At 48.9% G+C, this 21062-nt stretch overlaps 6 protein-coding genes across 6 annotated transcripts; 2 read left to right on the top strand and 4 right to left on the bottom strand.

Annotated features, from left to right (window-relative positions):
* Positions 1 to 475: 475 nt before the first annotated feature.
* N7466_002107 (beta-lactamase/transpeptidase-like protein) lies at positions 476 to 2086 on the top strand (the record flags this gene model as incomplete). Its single annotated transcript, XM_057161505.1, has 1 exon — positions 476 to 2086. The coding sequence occupies one exon, from the start codon at positions 476 to 478 to the stop codon at positions 2084 to 2086; it is 1611 nt and encodes a 536-aa protein (XP_057024790.1).
* Positions 2087 to 2255: 169 nt separating this feature from the next.
* Positions 2256 to 3359, bottom strand: N7466_002108 (uncharacterized protein; the record flags this gene model as incomplete). Its single annotated transcript, XM_057161506.1, has 1 exon — positions 2256 to 3359. The coding sequence occupies one exon, from the start codon at positions 3357 to 3359 to the stop codon at positions 2256 to 2258; it is 1104 nt and encodes a 367-aa protein (XP_057024791.1).
* A 2986-nt stretch (positions 3360 to 6345) lies between these two features.
* Positions 6346 to 7567, top strand: N7466_002109 (cytochrome P450; the record flags this gene model as incomplete). Its single annotated transcript, XM_057161507.1, has 4 exons — positions 6346 to 6675; positions 6725 to 6864; positions 6929 to 7314; positions 7371 to 7567. The coding sequence occupies 4 exons, from the start codon at positions 6346 to 6348 to the stop codon at positions 7565 to 7567; spliced, it is 1053 nt and encodes a 350-aa protein (XP_057024792.1).
* A 373-nt stretch (positions 7568 to 7940) lies between these two features.
* Positions 7941 to 12135, bottom strand: N7466_002110 (DNA-directed RNA polymerase; the record flags this gene model as incomplete). The annotated part of the gene is made up of 2 exons (XM_057161508.1): positions 7941 to 11237; positions 11305 to 12135. The coding sequence occupies 2 exons, from the start codon at positions 12133 to 12135 to the stop codon at positions 7941 to 7943; spliced, it is 4128 nt and encodes a 1375-aa protein (XP_057024793.1).
* A 651-nt stretch (positions 12136 to 12786) lies between these two features.
* N7466_002111 (uncharacterized protein) lies at positions 12787 to 13892 on the bottom strand (the record flags this gene model as incomplete). Its single annotated transcript, XM_057161509.1, has 3 exons — positions 12787 to 13005; positions 13081 to 13343; positions 13412 to 13892. 3 exons carry the CDS (start codon positions 13890 to 13892, stop codon positions 12787 to 12789), a joined length of 963 nt encoding a protein of 320 aa, XP_057024794.1.
* A 635-nt stretch (positions 13893 to 14527) lies between these two features.
* N7466_002112 (sulfite reductase (NADPH) subunit beta) lies at positions 14528 to 19302 on the bottom strand (the record flags this gene model as incomplete). Its single annotated transcript, XM_057161510.1, has 4 exons — positions 14528 to 14554; positions 14614 to 18996; positions 19061 to 19200; positions 19272 to 19302. 4 exons carry the CDS (start codon positions 19300 to 19302, stop codon positions 14528 to 14530), a joined length of 4581 nt encoding a protein of 1526 aa, XP_057024795.1.
* Positions 19303 to 21062: the final 1760 nt, after the last annotated feature.

The following is a 21062-nucleotide window of genomic DNA, read 5'->3' on the forward strand; positions in this document are numbered from 1 at the left end:
AATCAACGGGCGTTATTATAAATTCAGGTAATTTTAGCAGTGCAGGGGTTGCTAAGTACTAGTCCTGCAGCCTGCTCAGTTCACCTGTAACCTACTAGTCTTGGTCTAAGTAGATTCGTATTTAGCCTAAATGCAGATGTCTTGAAGTACTACAAGGATGTATCGGTGTGATTGGTTTTATCCTAGTCACATCCTCATTTTCTTCCGTTGCGCGAAATTCAAATCTAAGCTTATTTAAATGAATGGGAATATTTTACGAAGCTACTGGCCAGTGTGTTAATTGGGTACTTACTACCAGTTGACAGAATATAGTGATTGGATTTGTTACTACCTAACCACGGTAACGGCGTAACCCGATATGGAGCCCGACTTCAGCGATAAAAAGCGGAGTAACCGATAAGCCAAAGTTCAAGCAGCTGGTCCTGAATCCCCGGGATTCCTCTGGAATCTCCCACACAACTCACTTGCAATCAAGATGGCCGGCAAGCAGACTGTTCAGGAGATCCTTGATTCCATTCCGCTCAAATATCGCGGACCAGGTGGTGCAATTGCAGTCGTCAAGGATGGCGAACTTATCGGCCAGCGCGTTTGGGGTTACGCCGACATTGACAAACGCATCCCCCTGACTCCTGAAATTCGGATGCCAATTTGCTCCATTACGAAGCAGTTTGTCTGCGCTCTGTTGATGGATCTTAAGCGCAACCCGACCCCCGAGATGACTGCCAAAGGAGACGTCCAGGCCCAGTTCTCGGAGGCGCTTCGAGAATTGGTTCGCCCAGAGCTGACCCAAGATAGCGGATTGACGCTTGACAACCTGTGCGATATGCAGTCTGGCCTGCGTGATTACTGGGCTATGACTGCCCTGTGGGGCACCAAGCCAGACGATGAGTTTCTGGTGGAACGGGACTGCCCGCCAATGGTCGATCGTACCAAGTCGTTCCATTTCAAACCGGGCACTGAGTTCTCCTACTGCAATGTCAACTTTTATCTGGTTGCCCGAGTCATCGAGCGGGTCGCCGGAGAATCTCTCGGGAAGCTGCTTGCCGAACGAATCCTCGGCCCCGCTGGAATGGAGACTGCATTCCTCTGCCCAGACAATGCTAAACTTCCAACGCCGTGCGTAGGCTATGAAGGAACAGAAGAGTTGGGATTCGTGCCAGCGGTGAATCGGATGGAATGGTCTGGTGATGCTGGACTAGTTGCCTCACTCACTGATATGATTGCCTGGGAGAAGCATCTGGATAGCTTGTTCTCCGACTCGAAAAGTTGGTACCATAAAGTCACAAAGGGTACCACTTACTCCGACGGTACCCCTGCTCATTACCACAATGGACTGAGTAGTATCAGCCTTGGTGGTGTCGATAACTGGGGCCACGGCGGTGCACTGCGTGGCTACCGACTGCACCGACGTCATGCTATGCATGAGCGCCTTTCTGTTGTTGCTTTATTCAATCACGAGGCAGAAGCATCTTCTGCTGTTGAAGACATCATGCGGGCCATTTTGAACAAGCCCAAGCCAGTCTATACCCCCGTCGAAGCAAACCCTGCTTGGCTGGGTAGCTTCCTTGACAGGGATACTCAGTTGTTAGTTACTATTAGCAAGGGGCCAGCTACGGGAGAACTTCACATTGCCTACTCGGGTGATCCTGAGACCATCAAACTGACCGACCCCACCCATGGCGAGAATCTTGACGTATCCGCAAGCATTGATGGAGACGTTTTGTACATGAATCGCATTGGCGATAATAGAAAGCTCGTCGCTCAACGGCTTGTTCCAAGCGAATCAAGCTTCAAAGATAACTCGCTTCGGGGTGATTATAAGTCCGCGGAAGTCGACTCTTTCTTCCACTGTGAAGGCGAAGCAGGCATGTTATATGGCGCACTTGACGGATTTCTTGGTCAAGGAACCATAACCGCCATGAAATATATTGGTGATGATGTCTGGGTGCTTCGTTGTCCCCGCGGATTGGATGCGCCAGCCCCTGGTGACTGGACTATGGCTTTCCACCGTGATAATAATGGTTCTATCATCGGATTCAAGATTGGATGTTGGCTAGCTAGGGGCGTCAACTTTGTCAAAGTTTAACACACCTATCAATCTGCATGTGGATGTATTTACGAAGAGTCACGGCTCATGCACATGTGCTATATCTAAAGATGATCATAGCTAGTGGGAGGTGTGAAGAGTCATCGCACATGCAATCTATCAATGAACATTTGAATGAAAAATCATCAGTCTCCCCTTCCTCGCCGCTTCACTTAATACGAGTAGTAGGCTGGCGGGAACATTCGCGGAGCCATTCATCAATCCTTTGCACGCCCTGCAGGTCTCCTTCCATAGTTTCCTGCTTATCCTCATCGACCCATCCCGGGCGATAACTACCACCAAAATCAATGAGCCAGGCATCGCCCTTCATATCAACCAAGACATTCTCAGGCTTCGCGTCACCCCAAACCACGCCTGCCTCATGCAAACACTTAACATAGTTCTGTATCTGCATAGACCAGCGAAGCCGATCCTCATTTGTACAGTCAGACCAAGGCGCCACATCTCTCAGAGTGCCTTTATTCTCGATGTAGGTAAGAAGTAGTCCGACCAAACGTGTGCAAGAGTAGTCCTCTTCATTGCTATCAAGAGGATAGTGTTGAAGAAATTCCTTGTCATTATCAATGATCAGACCGTGAAGGTGACAGAAGCGTGTATCGGTAAGAAGTGACTGGCTTGCCTCGGAGTCCGCCAATATCTTGCTATATGACTGTATGTCGTGGTATGTATGTCCTCGATATACCACCCAAGGCTTAAAGAAGTACTCTTTGTTATCCACAAGAACCCGAGATGGAACCCAAAGTAACGTTTGATCCAGAATTTGCACTTGATCAGATGAGTACTTTTTGAGTTTTGAGTCAAGTAAGGGAGCTAAGTACGGTTTCAGGCCAAATCTGATCACAGCTTCACCCGGGTGTCTTAATGCCTGTCGCGAGACGGTCTCCTTGAAATGTGGCTGAATGTGGCTGCTACCCTCCCCTACCCTTGCCTCGAGAATGAACCACGGCGGGTAAAGATACCTGTGTAGGTACCGAGTAGATTCCATCAGATTTGGGGCCATCTGAGTCATGAGTTCCTCAAACGGGCCTCTGAGACGTTTCACCAATTCAAGGTATTCTCCACCTGGATCATCCCCATGCATGATGTTGTACGCTTCATGATGCTGTTCCAAGACAGGAGGGGAGACGGCGAGGATCTGTGGATCATAGTAGATACGAAAGGCGGCGTTGCCATGGCGGACGTAAAGAGTGATTACGCTGTTCAAATTGTATTCCGCATCAATGGTAACAAGCTCAGTGAGGAATCCTTGCATTATAACGGCACGGTGAAATAGGGAGAAGAACAGTATTACTGTGGATAGACAATGTAGCAAAAAAGGTCAAGAAGAGATGACTGGATTTCAGATAGAAGGAATAGGTGGGCAAAGGGGATTTAAACCCCAAAGTGCCCTAGCAGCCCTACAGAACCTAAGCCCAAATAGGAAGGAGAACGGTTTGTTGGGCAGATTGACAATATGAAATCCTTAGGCCTGTTTGCCAGCCATCGGCTTCACCGTTCACCATAGCCGCCAACCAACATTCAGCATATGCAGGCCTAATCCTTGTTAGCCCTGGCTGTTACCAGTAATACAGCACTGAGAACATGCATGTGAAACTCACCGCCTCCCAAAAAGGCCCTTTTATGATATCTATAGCTGCGTACAGTGAAAACAACCCTGGTGGTTACAAGGAGCAGGACAGGTCGTAGTGCCTTTAGCAACCGCCGAGCCGCACTCGTGGCATTCCCAGCCACACTTCTTGAATGCAATTAGGCGGCAGTTACTATTAGAGCAATGCCCATCCTGATGACGGGTGCTTAGCGACGGGTTGCCTATAGCCGGAGTATGTGGGGTGGATAGAGTGCAGCGCTGGAGGTTACCAAGAACCCTAACATTTGCAGCAAGGGCATCTTTGCAATTTTCCGCGAAGGGGGGAAGCCATTCACTGCCACCGGGAATGACATGCCCACAGTCGAAAACTGTTTTGACGCGCTGGCACATCTTGTATTGAATTTATGCGTAGGTAGAGAGAAGAGTGAACTCGAAAGTCTTGTCTCACTATTTTCTCTTCAAATGTTGGTTCCCAAGAGAATATTTATAACACTTCCCAAATTCTATACTCTCAAGTGCTATTGATCACTTATACCAGCAAACACCAACCACAACTAGCCACGAGCGAGTGTAGAAACACTAGACCAACAGGAATCCTCATGCTGCGACTGGTTCTTTATTTCTACTCACGGGCCTCTAACGGGGTAAACTGTTGACATGAATCCAAGTAAACCGATGTGGTTGGCGGCTCTGGCGACTTGATGGTATACGCGGCGTGTGATGGGATCCAAAGCAGGGGAGCTGGTGGTGACAAGCATCACAGTGGCCCTTTCAGAAATGGTCCCCCAGGACCAGCGGCTCCTGCACACAGTCGGGACTCGGGGACCAGGAGCTTTAGCCATTTGCTCCGTTAAAAGGAAAGAACCCCAAGATAGTTAACTCAAGTGCTAACTATTCAATCAGCAGACTAGTCACTGATTGTCCAATCCTCGTCCACCCTATAATTCCTGCCACCCTGCGATTCATGCGATAGCGTGGGTGAGATAATGCAAATACTAGAAATCAATAATCGGACGTGTTTCAAGAGGGGAAAGTCCCATTTACTCAATATTCTTTAACATTGAAGTCTCACGCTGGTGAGTGATGGATTACGGAGTGATGAATTGCAACCGAGTGATGGGCACTGATGGCCTGGGACCACTGATGAAACGGAAGCGACTGATGACCTAGGAACGACTGATAAAATGAGGCCGACTGATTAATTGAAACCCAAGAAGCAAAGCGACATCATGGATTAAGTCTCAAGGGACCGGTGGAAAAAAGAAACAGTAAACGTTTCATCTCAGATTCTGCTCAGTGGGCAAGAAAAGGGGGAGCAAATCCGGCACGTATTATGTCTTTCTTGTTCATATATAGCTACTCACTGCCAGCAGGCCTCTTATTTCATGGATCGAAGCAGCCGTGCTGAGACTGCTGACTGAACCTTAGCAGTAACTACAGGGCTGAGCAGGGTAATATATGCGTTTTGGGGGCCAAATCTTAGCGTCGCACTGACCAGGGCTGACAAGAGGAAATATTCTGCATTTGAACCGTGATGAAACAAGTCACGGTAATAGCAAATTCTCATTCCAATGATTGGCTAAGAAATATTATCTGTTCAATCAGGAGAAAAGCTTCCCCACTTTTGCTTGACTTACATCGCATCAGACTGGACGACAAAGCAGCGTACAGATGACACTAGTATGCACTGTCTAGTCCAATTCTGCAACAATTGGCTTAGAAGCGATACGATGTGGAACTCAATATCAAAGTCGGAGGCATTTTTTTAGGCCCACACTCCCCCACCTGCGCATCTGCACCTACACGAGACCTCGTTATAAAAGTCCGGGCAAACATCCAAAATTAACCCTGCATCACACATTTGATCTCTCCACTTTCTGACCAGGTTGCACTGTTATTAGTGCTCTGAATCCACCGCACATGGTATTTACCCTAGCCAGCTGGGTCCCAGACCTGGCTAATATCGCCATCACGTTTTCCTCGCTCGGGGTTTTATTTCATATCAGCATCTTACCCTTCGAGATCGATACAGTCATTCTCCGTTTTTTGGCTTTATTCGCATTCGTCTGGACATGGCTAGTTACGGCATTTGTGAGAAGTTTCGATATGGCCGTCCATGTCGCGATCTTGAAAGCTTCTTTCGCGGGCGCTTCATTTTTGGGAGCTGTGTATACCAGCATGGCTGTATATCGCTTGTTCTTCCATCGCCTGCGTGAATTTCCGGGGCCTCTGGGGGCGAAAATCAGCCGTTTTACAGTCATGTCCGAGGTTTTAAAGTCTGGTTTGAAGTATCACCAAGAGTTGGACAAAATGCATGGCCAATACGGCGACTTTGTCAGAGTGGGCAAGTATCTCTAAATAGCCTCGAGTCTTCTTCATCCTGCTAATATCTTCTTCTAGGGCCTCGTCATATTGCTATAAACAGAGCTTCCGCTGTTCTTGCGCTATATGGCCCGCAATCTCAATGTACAAAAAGTCCTTTTTATAACACCACCACTGGAGACACTAACCGCAACAATGTCATTGGCTTTCGAGACCATGATCTCCATCGCAGGCGTCGTAAGATCTGGGACAGAGCACTAGGGATTAAAGGTAGAGTCCAAGCCCCTCATTATTGCAGTTATCCATGCTAATTCCATGCCATCTAGCTATGGCGGATTATCTACCTCGCGTTCAAAGCAAAACCGATTTACTGATTAGCAAATTCAATGAACATGAGGGCGAAAGCCTCAACGTCACCTTGTGGACGACGTTTTATTCCTTTGATGTCATGGGCCTGATTACTTTCAGCAAAGACTACCAACAACTTCAAAACTCGGCAGAGCACGGTGCGATTGCCGCCATGCACTCTCAAATGGACATGGTGGCTGTTTTCACCCCCGTGCCCTGGTTCATGTATATTCTAAGCGCCATCCCTTTCTTGAAGGAGATGCACCAATTCCTGATATATTCAACGTCCCAGATGAACGAAAGAAGAGCGGTAAGGTCACACCATTCACTGATCTTGACTTTTATCTAATGTGGAGTAGGAATGGCGAGAAAACACCACGGAAAAGCCAACCGACATCGTTTCCTGGCTATTGCAGGCAATCGAAGATCGTGATCCCGCGGCCCCACCGACTGATCATGCATTCTTCGATGAAGGGAGATTGGCGATTATTGCTGGAAGGTGTGTGATGCATTCAATGTTCATTTGAATTTTCAAATCCATCCCACCACTGACAATTTCCCAGTGACACTACCGGCGCGGCATTGACCAATGCCTTCTACTACCTTACCTCTCACCCCGAGAAATATAAAAGGCTGCAGAAGGAAGTGGACGAAGTCAAATCTAGGGGAAGTGATACGGTTCAGATTCCTTACCTTGACGCCGTCATCAACGAGACCCTTCGCCTCAAGCCAGCTGTACCTGGTGGACTTCAAAGAGTCACGCCACCGGAGGGTCTAACTATCGACGAGGTTTTCATCCCAGGGAACACCATCGTCATCGCGCCAACCCATGTAATCCAGCGAGACGAGCGCAATTTCGAGCGGCCCCTGGAGTTCTTGCCAGAGCGATGGATGGAAGAAGGGAAGCATATGCACAAAGATGAACGCGCGTATTTTCCGTTCAGCATCGGTAAGACTCGTTACAGTAGCTTGGAATATTTCATCAACAGAGCTGACTATATCCAGGCCATTACGGTTGTGTTGGTAAACAATTGGCATTGACGGAGCTCCGTCACACTTTGCAACGCATTGCAAGCGAGTTCGATCTCGAATTTGCTCCTGGGGGAAGTGATGAGAGGTTTGATGAAGGTGCTAAAGACACCTTCACTATATCTTGTCCGCAACTCGATATTATCTTTAGGAAGCGTGACCTTTCAAATTAGTTTGTATTAATTTCGTGATTTTAGGTGATCTGGTATACAAATGATTCTCACATACTGGTCTTCTCCCGCTGAACGGACCATAATGGCATCTGCCATTGCGGAAATATGGCTTCTATGGAAGTTCAAGGTCGGAAAACTATACTGTCTACATGTAGAATAGAGGAGGATTGAACTGATATTAATCGTCTTTGGAACATGCAGTAGGTACTTATATGCAGAGATAGCCGTAGACGGCAAATGTAAATGTACAATCGGTAAAACCGATAAGGGGGGTTGGATACAAAGAATCCAAAATATTATACAACAATTGAACGCCAATCACATGCGTTCCCAAAAACTCCGCATAAAAACAATAAAGGGGGGTTTTTTTTGTTTAAGAGAAGAAATATTCACTCTCCCGAATTCGGGTGATATCCCAAGTGCCTTTAGCAGGAACATCACGGAATTTAAGAGGCAGCCACACCCAAACAGTGCTGGCCGCGCGCTTTTTGGGACCATAGTCTTCCGGGGTTTCCTCAATATCGATGATCTGACGAGGGCCCACCTTCTCGCGGATGCTGAAATCATTGAACAGGCTCCCAATAGCTGGGTCGTCAAGATCAATGTTTGCGTCGGGTCTCCGCGCAGCGGCCGCAAGATCTTCCGGAACGCTGCCGAGTTCAGATGATGCTATGGTAGAAGTGACAACCAAGTTGGCATCGGTACCGTCCATCTTCTCAAATATACTGGCTGATGTGATCATGGCACGACCTTCCGCCTGGTCGGTAGGGTCATCAGACTGTAACAGAGTTTGTCGCTGATTTTCAGCAAGGAGCTCGAGGAATTTTTGGTTTTTAACTCCAGTGGTCTTGCGATGGTTCGAAATCGCCTTTCCGATTGGGCTGCTTTTCGGGACTTTGGCCATGTAAAGGTGCTTACTATATCGGACGTTGAACTCTGCGTGGAGTCGCCCAATAATATCGTCTTGGTGCATGTGAACGAAAGCGTCTCGAAGAATGCGATTCATGCTGTCGACATCACTAGCGTGTGACCAGAAGGAATCGTGGACAGCAGAAAAAGTGAGACCAGCACGGTGGCATGCGCTGGCGGACAGCAGCATGTGAGTTGCGTCAAGGGAGTGAATGAAGTTAGGGGGAAAGGCCTGGAGCTGCTTGCGCTTTGAGACCACATCTTCAGCATTGTAATCAACGACGCTAAGGTCTTGCAGCGTGGTCGAAATGCGCCGCGCCTTCCGGGTTCTATATGGTTGAACAACAGGAAGGCCAAGCGGTGTGGTCCAAATGACAGTTGACCGGAACTTTTTACTAGGATCAACAGTCTTGGGGTCGGATCTATCAGAGGTTTCGACGTCGGGTAACAATGCTTCTCTTGCAAGTTCCTCAATGCAGTCCGGGGACACAGACTGAGTAATGCGACTCGCGCAATCTCCTAGCCAGTGCTGGATGTCAGAAGCTCCATTGAACATAGTTGACAGAGCCTCAAAAATTTTGCGTGCAATGTACAGAGAGCCTGTCTTCTTTTCATCCGCGGTCATATCCGGATAATGATCTTGAAGCTGCTTGCGGACCTGTCTCATCGCACCCATAAAAGTCACACCATAAACGTTAGTCATGACAGTTTGTTTGACAATCTTTCGAGTAATTTTCCCTTCAAGTAGGGCGGCAACTGGGAGACCACGGGCAGCGTCCTCGGCCACGACTTTTTTCACATATTCTGAGACACCAGTGTAGACATCAGAAGGTCTATCGGAAGGCTCAAGATTGACCTGCTGAGCACCAATACTGTCACCACCAAGAGCGGCATAGTGCTGCAAACCGTTACATGAGCCATCCTGGTGAATCGGCAGGCGAGATGGGTATTCGAGCGGATCAGGATGACGAAGAGCATTTCGAAGTTCAATACAAGCTGCCAAGCATTGCCATGGATCTTCGGCCTCCAGCCACCATCGCTTTCCGCTGAGAGAATTATCGGCGGAATCAAGGATTTTTTCAAGATTGTCATTGGCAAACTGCTCACGCTCAGACATGCTCGCTTTGTCGAATCCAGCCAAGCCAGCCAAATGAATTTTCAACCAGCGCATACCACTGACGCCCAATGGCTTTGCATCACTGAAAAGTAACAGGCCTCGAGCATTATCAGCTCCCATCTGATTGAGGTATGGAGGGAGCGGATAGGCTCTGCCACGGAAGTCCAAGTTGTGAGGAAGGTAGAAGGTCTCGTTACGGAAAGAGCGTGCAACTTCCATCTGGAAATTCTGGAAGCATCGTTGAGAATGGGCTGCAGACCGCTTGTTCTCTATATCACGCATCAGGTTCTGCCATTCTCTCTCTGCAGCTTGACCAGCCTTTGGGTCGGGTTTCTGGGGAGGGTGAATTTCGAGATCAAGCGGTGACAAGCTTGCGATTCTTTCGCCAGAGTTCCAAGATTCGAGCATAACATCAAACACATCTCGGTTGATGACCCAGCCGGTGCCTCCGAGAACGTCGAGGCCGTGTCGGATTTCTTTGAGACCACCATCCTTCATAGCGGCCTTTATGTAAAGTGGCTGCAACCCCTCGCCTGGGGTGGTGCGGATGATATTGCTTTGGTAAATAAGATAGCCTCCATCTCTTGGTCCTGTCCAGGGTCTTGGCTTGCAGACCATAGGAAGATGGCGACCGATCAGATCAGGCGGAGGTTCAGCTTTGACGATTTTGACAATTTCGGGATGTAGGTTAAGGAGGCCAACTCTTTTACCATAGGTAATCTGATAAGCGTGTTGCAAGGCCGGTTGAATTGTCGTCAATTTTTCACCAGTCACCTCGTTCTTGTTGACAACATAAACTTTGGCAACGTCAAACAGCAAGCCTGTCAACACTGCACCAAGTCTAACTTGAACTCGCGCGCTCCAGTTCAATTCCTCCTGATCCTTTTGCACCTTCTCGGACAATTCTTGCCACTTATAACGTCCATTCTTCTTGCGATCATTAAGAAGTTGTTTCAAAATCTTGACGCGTTGAGAGCCTTGGGTTTCCGCCCTCTTGATACATTCCATGGCAATTAACTCATCCTGAACCTCTCGGCCAACTGCCGAAGCGATAGTGGAGACCTTGACTCCCTTGTCAATCCCTATACGACTGAATGAATTGATTGTCGCAAGCATAGTGATTGCAGCGAGACGTTCCGCATCAAGCGAGGCAAGAAACACACCATACTCGCAACGCGACTTTTGTTCAGCTGTTCGGACCGGTTGCCCTTCCTCTTCAGCGGCGAGTCTCTTCTCATCATTGATTTTGGTCACAAGATCCCTGTGCCACTGGCCCATGAATTGGTTGACCTTCTTCTTGCCAGTGATCAAGTCCAATCCGGATTGTGTCATTTTTTGAAACTCAGATTGCCAGCGATCGTGGGCAGACCTAATGGTATCGGTCTCGACTTGTCGTTGTCTAAGCTGCATATACAGGTCATGCTTTTGTTCTTCGTTGCCTTCGAAATCAGCGGGCAAAGAGATGTGATATTTGCCTGCAAACAAGGCAAGCGATTCCTTCAAGGACGACAAGCCAAGACCTTTCTGGTCACTAGACAACACTTCGACGACTTGGTCGAGGTTTTCGGGGATCATTTCGATGTTGGGAGTATTTTCGAGCTCATCGAGGTCAAATTTGGCATGACCCAAATCAGAGGAGCAAATCTAAGAGCATGCAAGTTAGAATAATCCATAGAAAAGCAGACAATCATAGATGGCAGGAAAGACGAACCTCGGACAATTCACCCAAATCCAAGTCGGTTAGGACTTCGACACCCAATAGATCTTCATGACAATCCACTTTTTTGGCAAGTTCCCAGTATCGACGAACGGTTCTTTCTCGCTTGGAGCCGTGAATCATTCGGAGCGCCATGCGAATCATAGTTGCGAAAGTGGTAGCATCAGGCTGCACACCTCCAGCTGGCATATCAACTTCAAACCACTTCTGCACGGGCCAGACCATATCATCTTGTCGAGAGGCAATCATGTGTGAGACCATGTCCTTCAAATATCGGTTGTGCAAAGTCAGAAATTCAGGAGAGTCGCGCGCATGAATAGAGCCCAATCGGCTGATCAAAGCCGCAGCTCGATCAAACCGGCCGACTCTGAGCGACATGTCAAAGTTTGCCATCATTTCATTCGCGTCACCTCCAATACCACGGATTTTGCGGAAGGTTTTCATGTGGGTCTGTGGGATCTCATCGACGATAAGAATGGATGAAATATCGAACATGTCTTGATTGAATAAGGACGCTTCTCGGATCTTCGGTCGGATCTCCTGGCGGAGTTCCGCGCGATCCAAGGCTTGTGATAAGGTGTCATCGATGGGCATGTAGGTTGCTCTGTCGACAACGGAAGGGTCGGCAGCGGTAGCGAGATTGCGATGCGATTGGAGGGAGGGCTTTCGGTTCTCTGATGTCACGCTTGGTGGGATTCCGGCTGATGTCGGTCGGGCCGAGTTGGAGTGTAGACGCAGTATTGAAGATGTCCCCAATACCCGATGGGCATTGGCCTTCCGGAGGTGGAAAAGGGCATTTTTCTGGCGAGCCACTCGGGACAACATGATGCAAAAGGGTCGCTTAAACACGAGATATTAATTCAATAGTAGGCGGTGTCTCACAGGAAGGGAAGCATTAAAAAAGATTTATGAGAAAGTGGAATGAAGAAAATGCAAATAGTCGATCAGCGGCAGAGGCGCAAAAAAAGGGACAACAGATAAGCAATGGGCGATGGGATACCGGCTGATGAAGATGGCGTTTAGATTCCTTTAGAATGCCGTCCCGCAGCCCTCAACCCGAGCAAATAAATGAAAAAAGAAGGAAAGAAACGGATTGAGGAAGAAAAGGGGATGATCGTGCAGCACATCGGAGAATCGGGAGTGAAAAAAAGTCGCGGATTAGATTGCGCGCGTGACTAGCACGTGACCTTGTTCCTGGCTTCTTTATTGATCTGATTGGCTGATCGGCTTAAGTGGCGAATTTACTCGAAACTGATCTACACAGAGTTCGATAACTTCGATTACAGTATTATTTGGGTAGTAGGCACCTGCCTTGTAAATGATACTCGATACGTAAGATTAAGGTACCTACTAGTACTATGTAGCTCTATCATTACAGAGGCGCAAGGCCTTGAACATTCAATGATTTAAAACATGGCCATGATGATCATTATTGCGTTTTTTAATGGATTTACCTCTCTATCCAGCTAAGAAAGCTTAGCTTTCCTCATCCTCACTCTCTGATGGCCCATCTCTTTGCTTTTGTCTGTTTTGCTTCATAGCCCAACCCGTCATCTCGGGGTGTGCAGGGTCAATCCGGGGCGCACTCATGCCATCCAAATAAGCTTCACTGTTAATCACCGATTCAAGTTGGGGAAGGTCTTCTGGGTTTTGGTTCATCATGTAGTTTTCGTAAGTATACCAAGATTCCTCAGTCTGCAGTTTGACTGGGTTAGACAAATTTCGACAGTCAAATAATAAGGGATCGGCTGCGTAAATCGGAGAACATACCTCTGCATCCACCCAATCCAGGGTCTTCCACTTCTCTTCTTGCATTCTCTTGAGAAGATCCAAGTTTCCAACAAGCGTAGCACCACCATCTTCAGCGCCCTTGACTTTGACGTCGATAGCACGAGCCTCGGGCTCCGCGCGCTCTTCTTCATCCTTTTTGCCCTTGGCACCTCGCGCTTTAGGCAATTCGTCCATGGCATCAATATGGTGGAGTTGGGGATGTAATTGAACCACTGCTGTGACCGGTGAGAGGTGCAGATTTTCTAAGTACAACTGTAAGAATTTTGTCTCGCCCATAGTTCAAACATCCGGGGACGAGGAATGTGCGTACTTCCTTTGAAAGTTCCCAGCATATGAACAGGATCTCCCTCCTCTGCAGGCTTAATTCGCCCACCAAGGGCTTGTGTCCTGACTACCGAACTGCCATCCACCATCATCTTCTTCTTATCAAACACTTCGACATCGTTTTCATTCTTGACTCTGAGCCCTCCAGTAGCCAAGCTGCCGCCACTGAAGCCACCTGACATGCCGAAGGATCCACCGTCGCGGGCTGAGCGGCTCTTCTTCATCGCATCGCCATATTTCAGGCCCTTCTCCATGTCGTAGGTAACGCGAGTGTTGATTGGGACATCGATCTCGACGAGGCCCGTGTTTGGTTTCATTCGAAGCTCGACTGGCTTTTGGCCCTTTCGTTCGTTGTACGGTTTATTTTGGGGTCGATCAATGTACTGGAAAACATAGCGAGAGATTTCAGAGTCGGTAAGGTAGACATCGTAGGAAGAAACGACTGGGTCGTCTTCGAAGGAAGCCATTGCGGCAAGACGAGGTGAGCGAAAGGGTTGAAAAGAAAAGAGAAGAAGTTCCAGATGCAACAACTAATATGAGAGTGCAGTTGTTAGCTCAATCAATGTCACAAGACCCCGAGCGACCTGCTTCTTTCCAAGTGTTGCAGTCACTTTTTTTCGGATTTATCGATTTGATAAGCGGGGCGGTCGTGGCAGAAAATACCACATGTGCAAGCTTCATTCACCGCCCCAGATCATATCTCGCGGAGATCACGTGTAATCTAATCAGAGGTATTGATAAGCCTGCCTAGATCAATAGTAAGCTCGATCTAGTACTTTAACTATTGAATTTTTATGGTTTTTAACAGAACATTGATGTCTAACAAGATATTCCAAAGTTTAGCATAAATTAAATATTCGGCATTGAGTGTTCATTTCCACATGGCATCCATAGATTGAACATGTCAGATATATAAACATCAAAACCAACAACATAAGTTTTTGAACAAACCGATGATTCGTTCGCCAAGAAATAATGCATCTAGATACAAACAAGGATATAGGCAAGAAGGTAAAATAGCAAAAAAAAAAACAAGGCATTTTGGGTTTCCAGTAGCAGTCGTGACACGTCGGATATTTCATGCTGGAAACTAATCCAGTACTCATTCCTCTTCCTCATCCTCGGCGACCTATTGACGATATGTTAGCTTTGAAGTTTAGAATGTTGAGAGAGATGATTTCAACTTACACCCTCGTGGAAGTTCTGTCCATCGGTGGTGGCCTTGATGACTCCGGCGCGGATACACCAGTCACCGAAACGCTCGGGGGTCTCGCCGTCAGTGTTGCGCTCCTTGGAGTAGCGGGTGAGGAGATCCTTCATAATCTCGAGGATCTCATCCTCCTTGATAGAGGAGCGGTAGCGCTTGTTCAGACGCTGGCCGTGGTAACCACCACCCAGGTACATGTTGTAAGCGCCGAAGGCCTTACCAACGAAGGCGACCTCAGCAAGCCATGGGCGGGCACAACCGTTGGGGCAACCAGTCATACGCATGACAATGCTATCCCGGGCCAGGCCGTTCTCCTCAAGGGTGTCTTCAAGCTTGGAAATGAGGACGGGGAGGTAACGCTCGGACTCGGCCATAGCCAAACCACAAGTGGGGAAGGCCACACAGGCAGAGGAAGACAGACGCAATCCAGAGAAAGCGGTGTTGTCAAGCTTGTACTTGGCCATGGTAGCCTTGATGAGGGGCAGGTCCTCATCGGTGATGTTAGACATGATCAAATGCTGGTTACCAGTGAGGCGGAACTCTCCCTTGTTGAGAGACGCGATCTCGTGAAGACCAGTACGCATCTTGAAGTCAGCAGTATCCTCGATACGACCGTTCTCAATGAAGAAAGTGAAGTGGTTCAATCCCTTCTCATCCTTCAACCAGCCGTAGGTATCAACATTGGAGTCGAACTTGAATTCGCGAGGCTCACCGAAGCGCAGGCCCTCTGGCATCAGCTCCTCGACCTTGCCCTTGAAGACCTCAACACCCATGTCGTCAATGGTGTACTTCATACGGGCGTGCTTGCGGTTCTTGCGGTCACCGTGATCACGCTGCACAAGCATGATCTTCTCGCAAGCAATGTGAACCTGGTCCTTGGGGACGAAACCAAACATGCGACCGATCTGGGGGTACGTCTTGGTGTTGTTGTGGGTGGAACCCATACCACCACCAGCCAAGACGTTGAAACCCTCAAGGTGACCATCGGCACCCTTGATAGCGATCAAACCAATATCGTGGGCATAAACATCGGTGTCATTGTGAGGAGGAATGGCAATAGTAATCTTGAACTTGCGGGGCAAGTAGGTGGGGCCGTAGAGGGGCTCGTGGTCAACAACAGCATCTCCAGCAACCTGGATCTTGTTGTCGGCCTCATCCTTGAGCCAAATCTCGTGATAAGCAGTGGTCGAAGGGAGAAGGTGCTCGCTAATCTTCTTGGACCACACCCATGTCTCACGGTGGAACTCGGAGAGCTCAGGAAGAGAACTGCACATGACGTTACGGTTCACATCACCGCAAGCAGCAATGGTATCCATCAGAGACTGGTTGATGGCGCGCATAGCACCACGGAGCTTGCTCTTGATGACTCCGTGGAACTGGAAGGTCTGTCTGGTAGTGAGCTTCATGGTCTCGTTACCATGAGAACTACTGATGGCATCCATCTGCAACCACTGCTTGGGAGTGGCAACACCACCGGGAAGACGACAACGGATCATGAAGCTGTAAGCGGGCTCGAGTCCCTGGGCCTTGCGTTCTTCACGAATGTCACGGTCATCCTGCATGTAAGTACCGTGGAACTTGGTGAGCTGCTGATCACTGGCAGAGATAGCACCGGTGGTCTGGTCAAGGAGACCCTCGGCAATGGTACCACGCAGGTAGTTTGACTGGATCTTCATGTCCTCGTTGGTCAAGGGCGCGGGCTCCTCAGGAAGACCTTCGACCTTGTCCACGCCCAAAGCTTGCCACAGACGGGGCTCCCACTCGGAGTAGCCAGTCTGGTAAGCATCCGGATCTTGGTCGTCGCCAAGACCAATGTCAACAATCTTGCGACCACCCAAGAACGCAACACGAGCATCAAGGTCCTTGGCAGGCTTGTTGTAGTAGATGCGGTCCTCCTTGCGGGGCCAGTAGTGGCTGTCACCCAGACCGAACACGGAGTAGTTGATAGAAGATAAGTCAAGATCACCAGAGTTCTTGACGTGCTCCCACAGACTGCGACCGTTGACGGGGAATTCACCCTGACCAGCAGTGCTGGAAATGAACACCACATTCTCCTCTGTGGGAAGATCCTCGACGGGGTACTCATCCATGGCCATGACCAAAGTCTTCAGGCCACGAGCACGACCACGGTTACCCAGGCGCTTGGCAATGTTCTGAGCATTACCACCGTCAGAGGCAAACAGGATGGTCAGAGGGGCACCAAAGAGACCATCCAAGAGCTTCTCATAGGAGTCCTTGGCCTTGCGCTTCTGCAGGGCTCGGACTTCGGTACCGTATGATTCAGAGAGAACAGATGAGTACTTGGGCTTGCTGTTCATAAGCTGAGTAAGCTGGTTGTCCCGACGAAGGAACTCCTCCAGCTCGCGCTTGATGCGCTCTGAGTCCAGGGAGAAGTTAGGCTCGCCCTTCTCCTCATTCTGGGGGTTCCAGCGGTAGAGAGGCCAGTATCCAAGGTCAACGGCCTTCTTAGTCTCCTGCAGAACAGTGAGAGCAGAGTCGTCCTCCTGGTTGTAAGGAAGGTAGGCAACGACGACGGAAGGACCCTTGAACTGCTCGGCCTCGGCCATAGCTTGAAGGACCTGAGTGTAAGAGCTGTACACAGCAGTAGAAGCGACGTAGGCATTTCCAAAGTTCATGGCGTAGAGACCAATATCCTTCTTTCGGCGAGTAGGGTCAGCAGCAGAACGCTCGGAGTAGGGTTGCGAGTCAATGATCAGCATGTTGACATTGGCGCCAGAGGCGAGAACGTGGTGGACACCGGAGTTTCCGAGATCGTAGGCCCAGGCGTCGGAGCCAATGAGCCATTGAGACTCGTCGTAGAAGAGCTTCTTGGACTGCAGGAGCTGGCGAGACAGCTGAGAGCCATCGTTAGAAAGGCGGGAGATGACATCCGGGGCGATCTTGTTAGCCTTGGCACTCTCGCTAGCGCTCAAAGCCCAGCGAGATAGCCAGGTCTTAGGAGTATCAGTGGCGAAGGTGGTGGACTTGGATGCCTCCTCAACCTCCTTGATGAAGCGAGCACGGTGCTCCTTGCGTGCGATCAAGGATCCAAATCCGTATTCGGGGCTAGCGGCAATGGTGGATGAGATACCAGCATTCTTGGCATCAATCTGGTTCGCAATGTAAAGACGCTCTCCGAAGAGCTGGTTCAAAATCTTGAGGTAGGCATTTTCTATGCGAGGCTGCTCAAGGGCAGGCTGGGGAGCAGGGGCCTTGGAGCTTCCGATATCCAAGTTTTGAATAGGAGAGGCGGCATTGAGGTTCTGAACAATTCCGCGTAGGGCCTGAACGGCGGTGGAAGGCTCGACATATCCAAGGCGGTATCCAACAATCTTCAAGGTCTGACCGCTAGGGGTCAGGCTGGAAAGGAGGTCCATGAATGAAGGTCCCCACTTGGTGGTCTTGCGAACTTGCTCCAGAACGGCAATCTTTTCGATGGAGCTGGGGATCGAGTTCACGATCTGTGCACCAACCCATGGACGGTAGACGCGAGCGGTAATGAGACCAATGTTCTCAATTTCACTGTTGCCGCTAGCGTTGCTGAGGGCATCAGCGAATACGCCGGTGGAGCCAAAGGCAAAGATGGCGGACTTGGCATCTGCAGGTCCAGTGTACTCAATGGGGTTGTAGTCGCGGCCGACTTCCTTGGAGAGGGCATTCCAGATTTGAGCGGTCCACTCAAAGATATCAGCGGCATTGACCGGGCGAACACTAGCGTTTTCCACGGTAGTAGCGGTTGAGCTGGGGGCTTCGCTTCCGGCACTGCTTTCGCGTCGTGATGAGCCAACAGAGGAGTTGTCAACGCTTGCGTTCAATGGAGTCTGGGTCTGGGAGGCGACAGGCAGGTTGGCCGAAGCTTCACGCTGGACAGCAGCAACTCCCACTGCCTCGGCGGAAACAGTAGCCACACGACCGGAATCAGCGTACAAAGTCTCTTCTTCAGAGGTGCTGTGGGAAGCAACATTTCCACCCAGGCTGAGAATCTTCTTAACGACCTCCTTATCCTCAACAGAAATGGCGGTGTCCTTGGCAGAGTTGGCCGGGTCAAAGAAGTGAATGACACCCTTGCCAGACTTCTGAGCCAATGCATGTGCAGTAAGAGCAATATCCTGAGCCTCCTGGATAGTCTCGGAGTGGAGGAATGTGAACCCGCATTGCCGGATAGAGCTAATGACGGAGTAGTCTGGAGATGGGGAGGATTCCAGAGCGACGTGGATGACAACAGGGTAGCTGGCAAGGCGGTACAGGTGAGGGACGGAGGTAATCAGAATGGAAGAACCAGTCACGACCGAGACGGTCTCGCCTTTTTGCAATGGGTAGAAGGCGGAAAGCAGAGGGTCTTCGTTGAAACGGACGGCTTGCACCTAGATAGAAAGTCAGTCGAATGTCCTCCTTTGCCACTCATGTTCTAATCCGGTAGAGACTAACTTCAGGAGTGCCCCTGGACAGCAGGCTAGCTGTCTTGTGATATTTCAGGGATTTGAGGGACTTGGAGAACAACGAGTCCGTCTGCAGGGAAGGCTGCACTGAGAGGACAAGGTCACTAGCCAAGTAGGCAATTCTCGCCACTGATCAGAAAAGCACCTAAATTAGCAATTGAACCTTTAGTTGGAAGATGGGGAGCTATTTCCGATCATACCGGCTTCCCCAGCAGTTTGAATGGACGCCATGACTGGTAAATGCTGTAATACAGCTGAAGGTGGGATGGGAAAAGCGCTCGCGATCTTGGCTTATCGGCGCATGCAGCGATCTCCCTTGCAGGTCCACCAAAGAAGCACAAATACAGGACAGGAGGAATGACACAATTGATACCCCTCGTTCACTGGATCTATCCAACAAATATAAAAAGGAAAAAAAAGTCCTAGCGGTCGGTTTTCTTTGCAGCGACCAGTGAGTTCTCCGCCATCGGGGTTAGATCAGCAGCATGCTGATTGGCGCACGATCACGACATCAATGCAAACTCATACTTAAAGATATGCAAACTTACCCTTTTGGGCCGTAGTGCGGGGGACCCGTGACCGAGGGCGAGCACGTCAGCGTCGGCATTTGCCCGCGCGCAGGCTCTGCATGGAAAACTTATACTTGATACAATTGCAATCAGATCCCGAATTCTTTGTTTAAAAAAAGCATAATAGCTGTCATTGGCTGTCTAGAGATAGTGTGACTATATCTTTATATATGGCAGAATCTAGTTTATTGCAACGTTCAACCTCCCCATAAGGCGTACAGGAAACATGTTTCTTGGTCAAATGTGCGCTTTTTACCTATACTACTCACCGTAGTCCGGATTACTCTCAGGGTACCAATCGTGGTGCGTTTATTACTGTGCCGGATCGCATTCTCGGTCGAGAGCTTCAATCATTGTGGGCGACCCCAAAAACACAACTAGGATTATTAGGCTCATTTTGAACCTTTTTTTTTGAAGCAAGGGCTGCGTATGTATGTACTTGTCAATCGTAAAACTTCCGCAATAATTGACAAGCAGGAATAAATTGAGATTCCTGGTAACCGATCTCGGTTTGGTGAAGCAACTCCAGGTGCCAAGGAAGTGGGACCCGCCGGTGGCCAAGTGGGAAATTGAGTCTACATCATTGATAGACTCATTTATGTGTAAGGGATTTGAAAAGCTCGTGGTTACCAACGAGTATTGTCGAAGGTGTATTTGTGCTGCTGTGAGCAGTCTTGTAGAATAAAAATGAAGAAGACCTTGAGAACGAGGTCAAATCGCTGGAGGAGGTTTTTTAATAAAAAAAAAAAATAAAAAAGGAGCAAAAATGATCTGCGCAGGGTTCGAACCTGCGATCTTTCGCGTGTAAGGCGAACGCGCTAACCACTACGCCAGCAGATCTGATTGATGACTGATATCAAAGATTAACAAGAGATATCCTACCATATTTTATCTCGATATGTACGTGTCGGTTCTTTTTTCAGTGTCGGCGTCTCCGTACATGGGATTGATGGATCACATCCCAAGTTTGACTCCTAGAATTGATAGATTACTCTGCCTATTTTTGTTATTTGACATATCCGGAGGTCATGCATATTTTGTGATTGTGCACAATTATTGATGTCCAATCAATTTCAGATAGCCTAGAGTATATCAAACGACCCAATATATGTACATATGTATATGTATCCATCAAAACAATCGAACTGTTTGATCTTCTACCTACATACGTCCACACCCCCTTTTCGACCACGACACATAGATCGAACGCCACTGGTGCAATAAGCTCCGCATGACACCCGGGTAGTCCCTTGTACCCACGCAAAAAACTGACGATAGCCCCTTTTTGGCAGGTATCTCATGTGTGCTCTTTGTCTGACAGACTGCCCAATGGGTACCCGATATCAGAAATTTGTTTCTCCGAAAATAGACCGGGTGGGACGATTGGGCTTGGGAATGTGTCAAAACTCGATATTGTGGCTT

Source organism: Penicillium verhagenii (assembly GCF_028828195.1).
Source record: "Penicillium verhagenii strain IBT 33310 chromosome Unknown utg000003l_segment0_segment0, whole genome shotgun sequence".
Taxonomy (NCBI): Eukaryota; Fungi; Ascomycota; class Eurotiomycetes; order Eurotiales; family Aspergillaceae; genus Penicillium; species Penicillium verhagenii.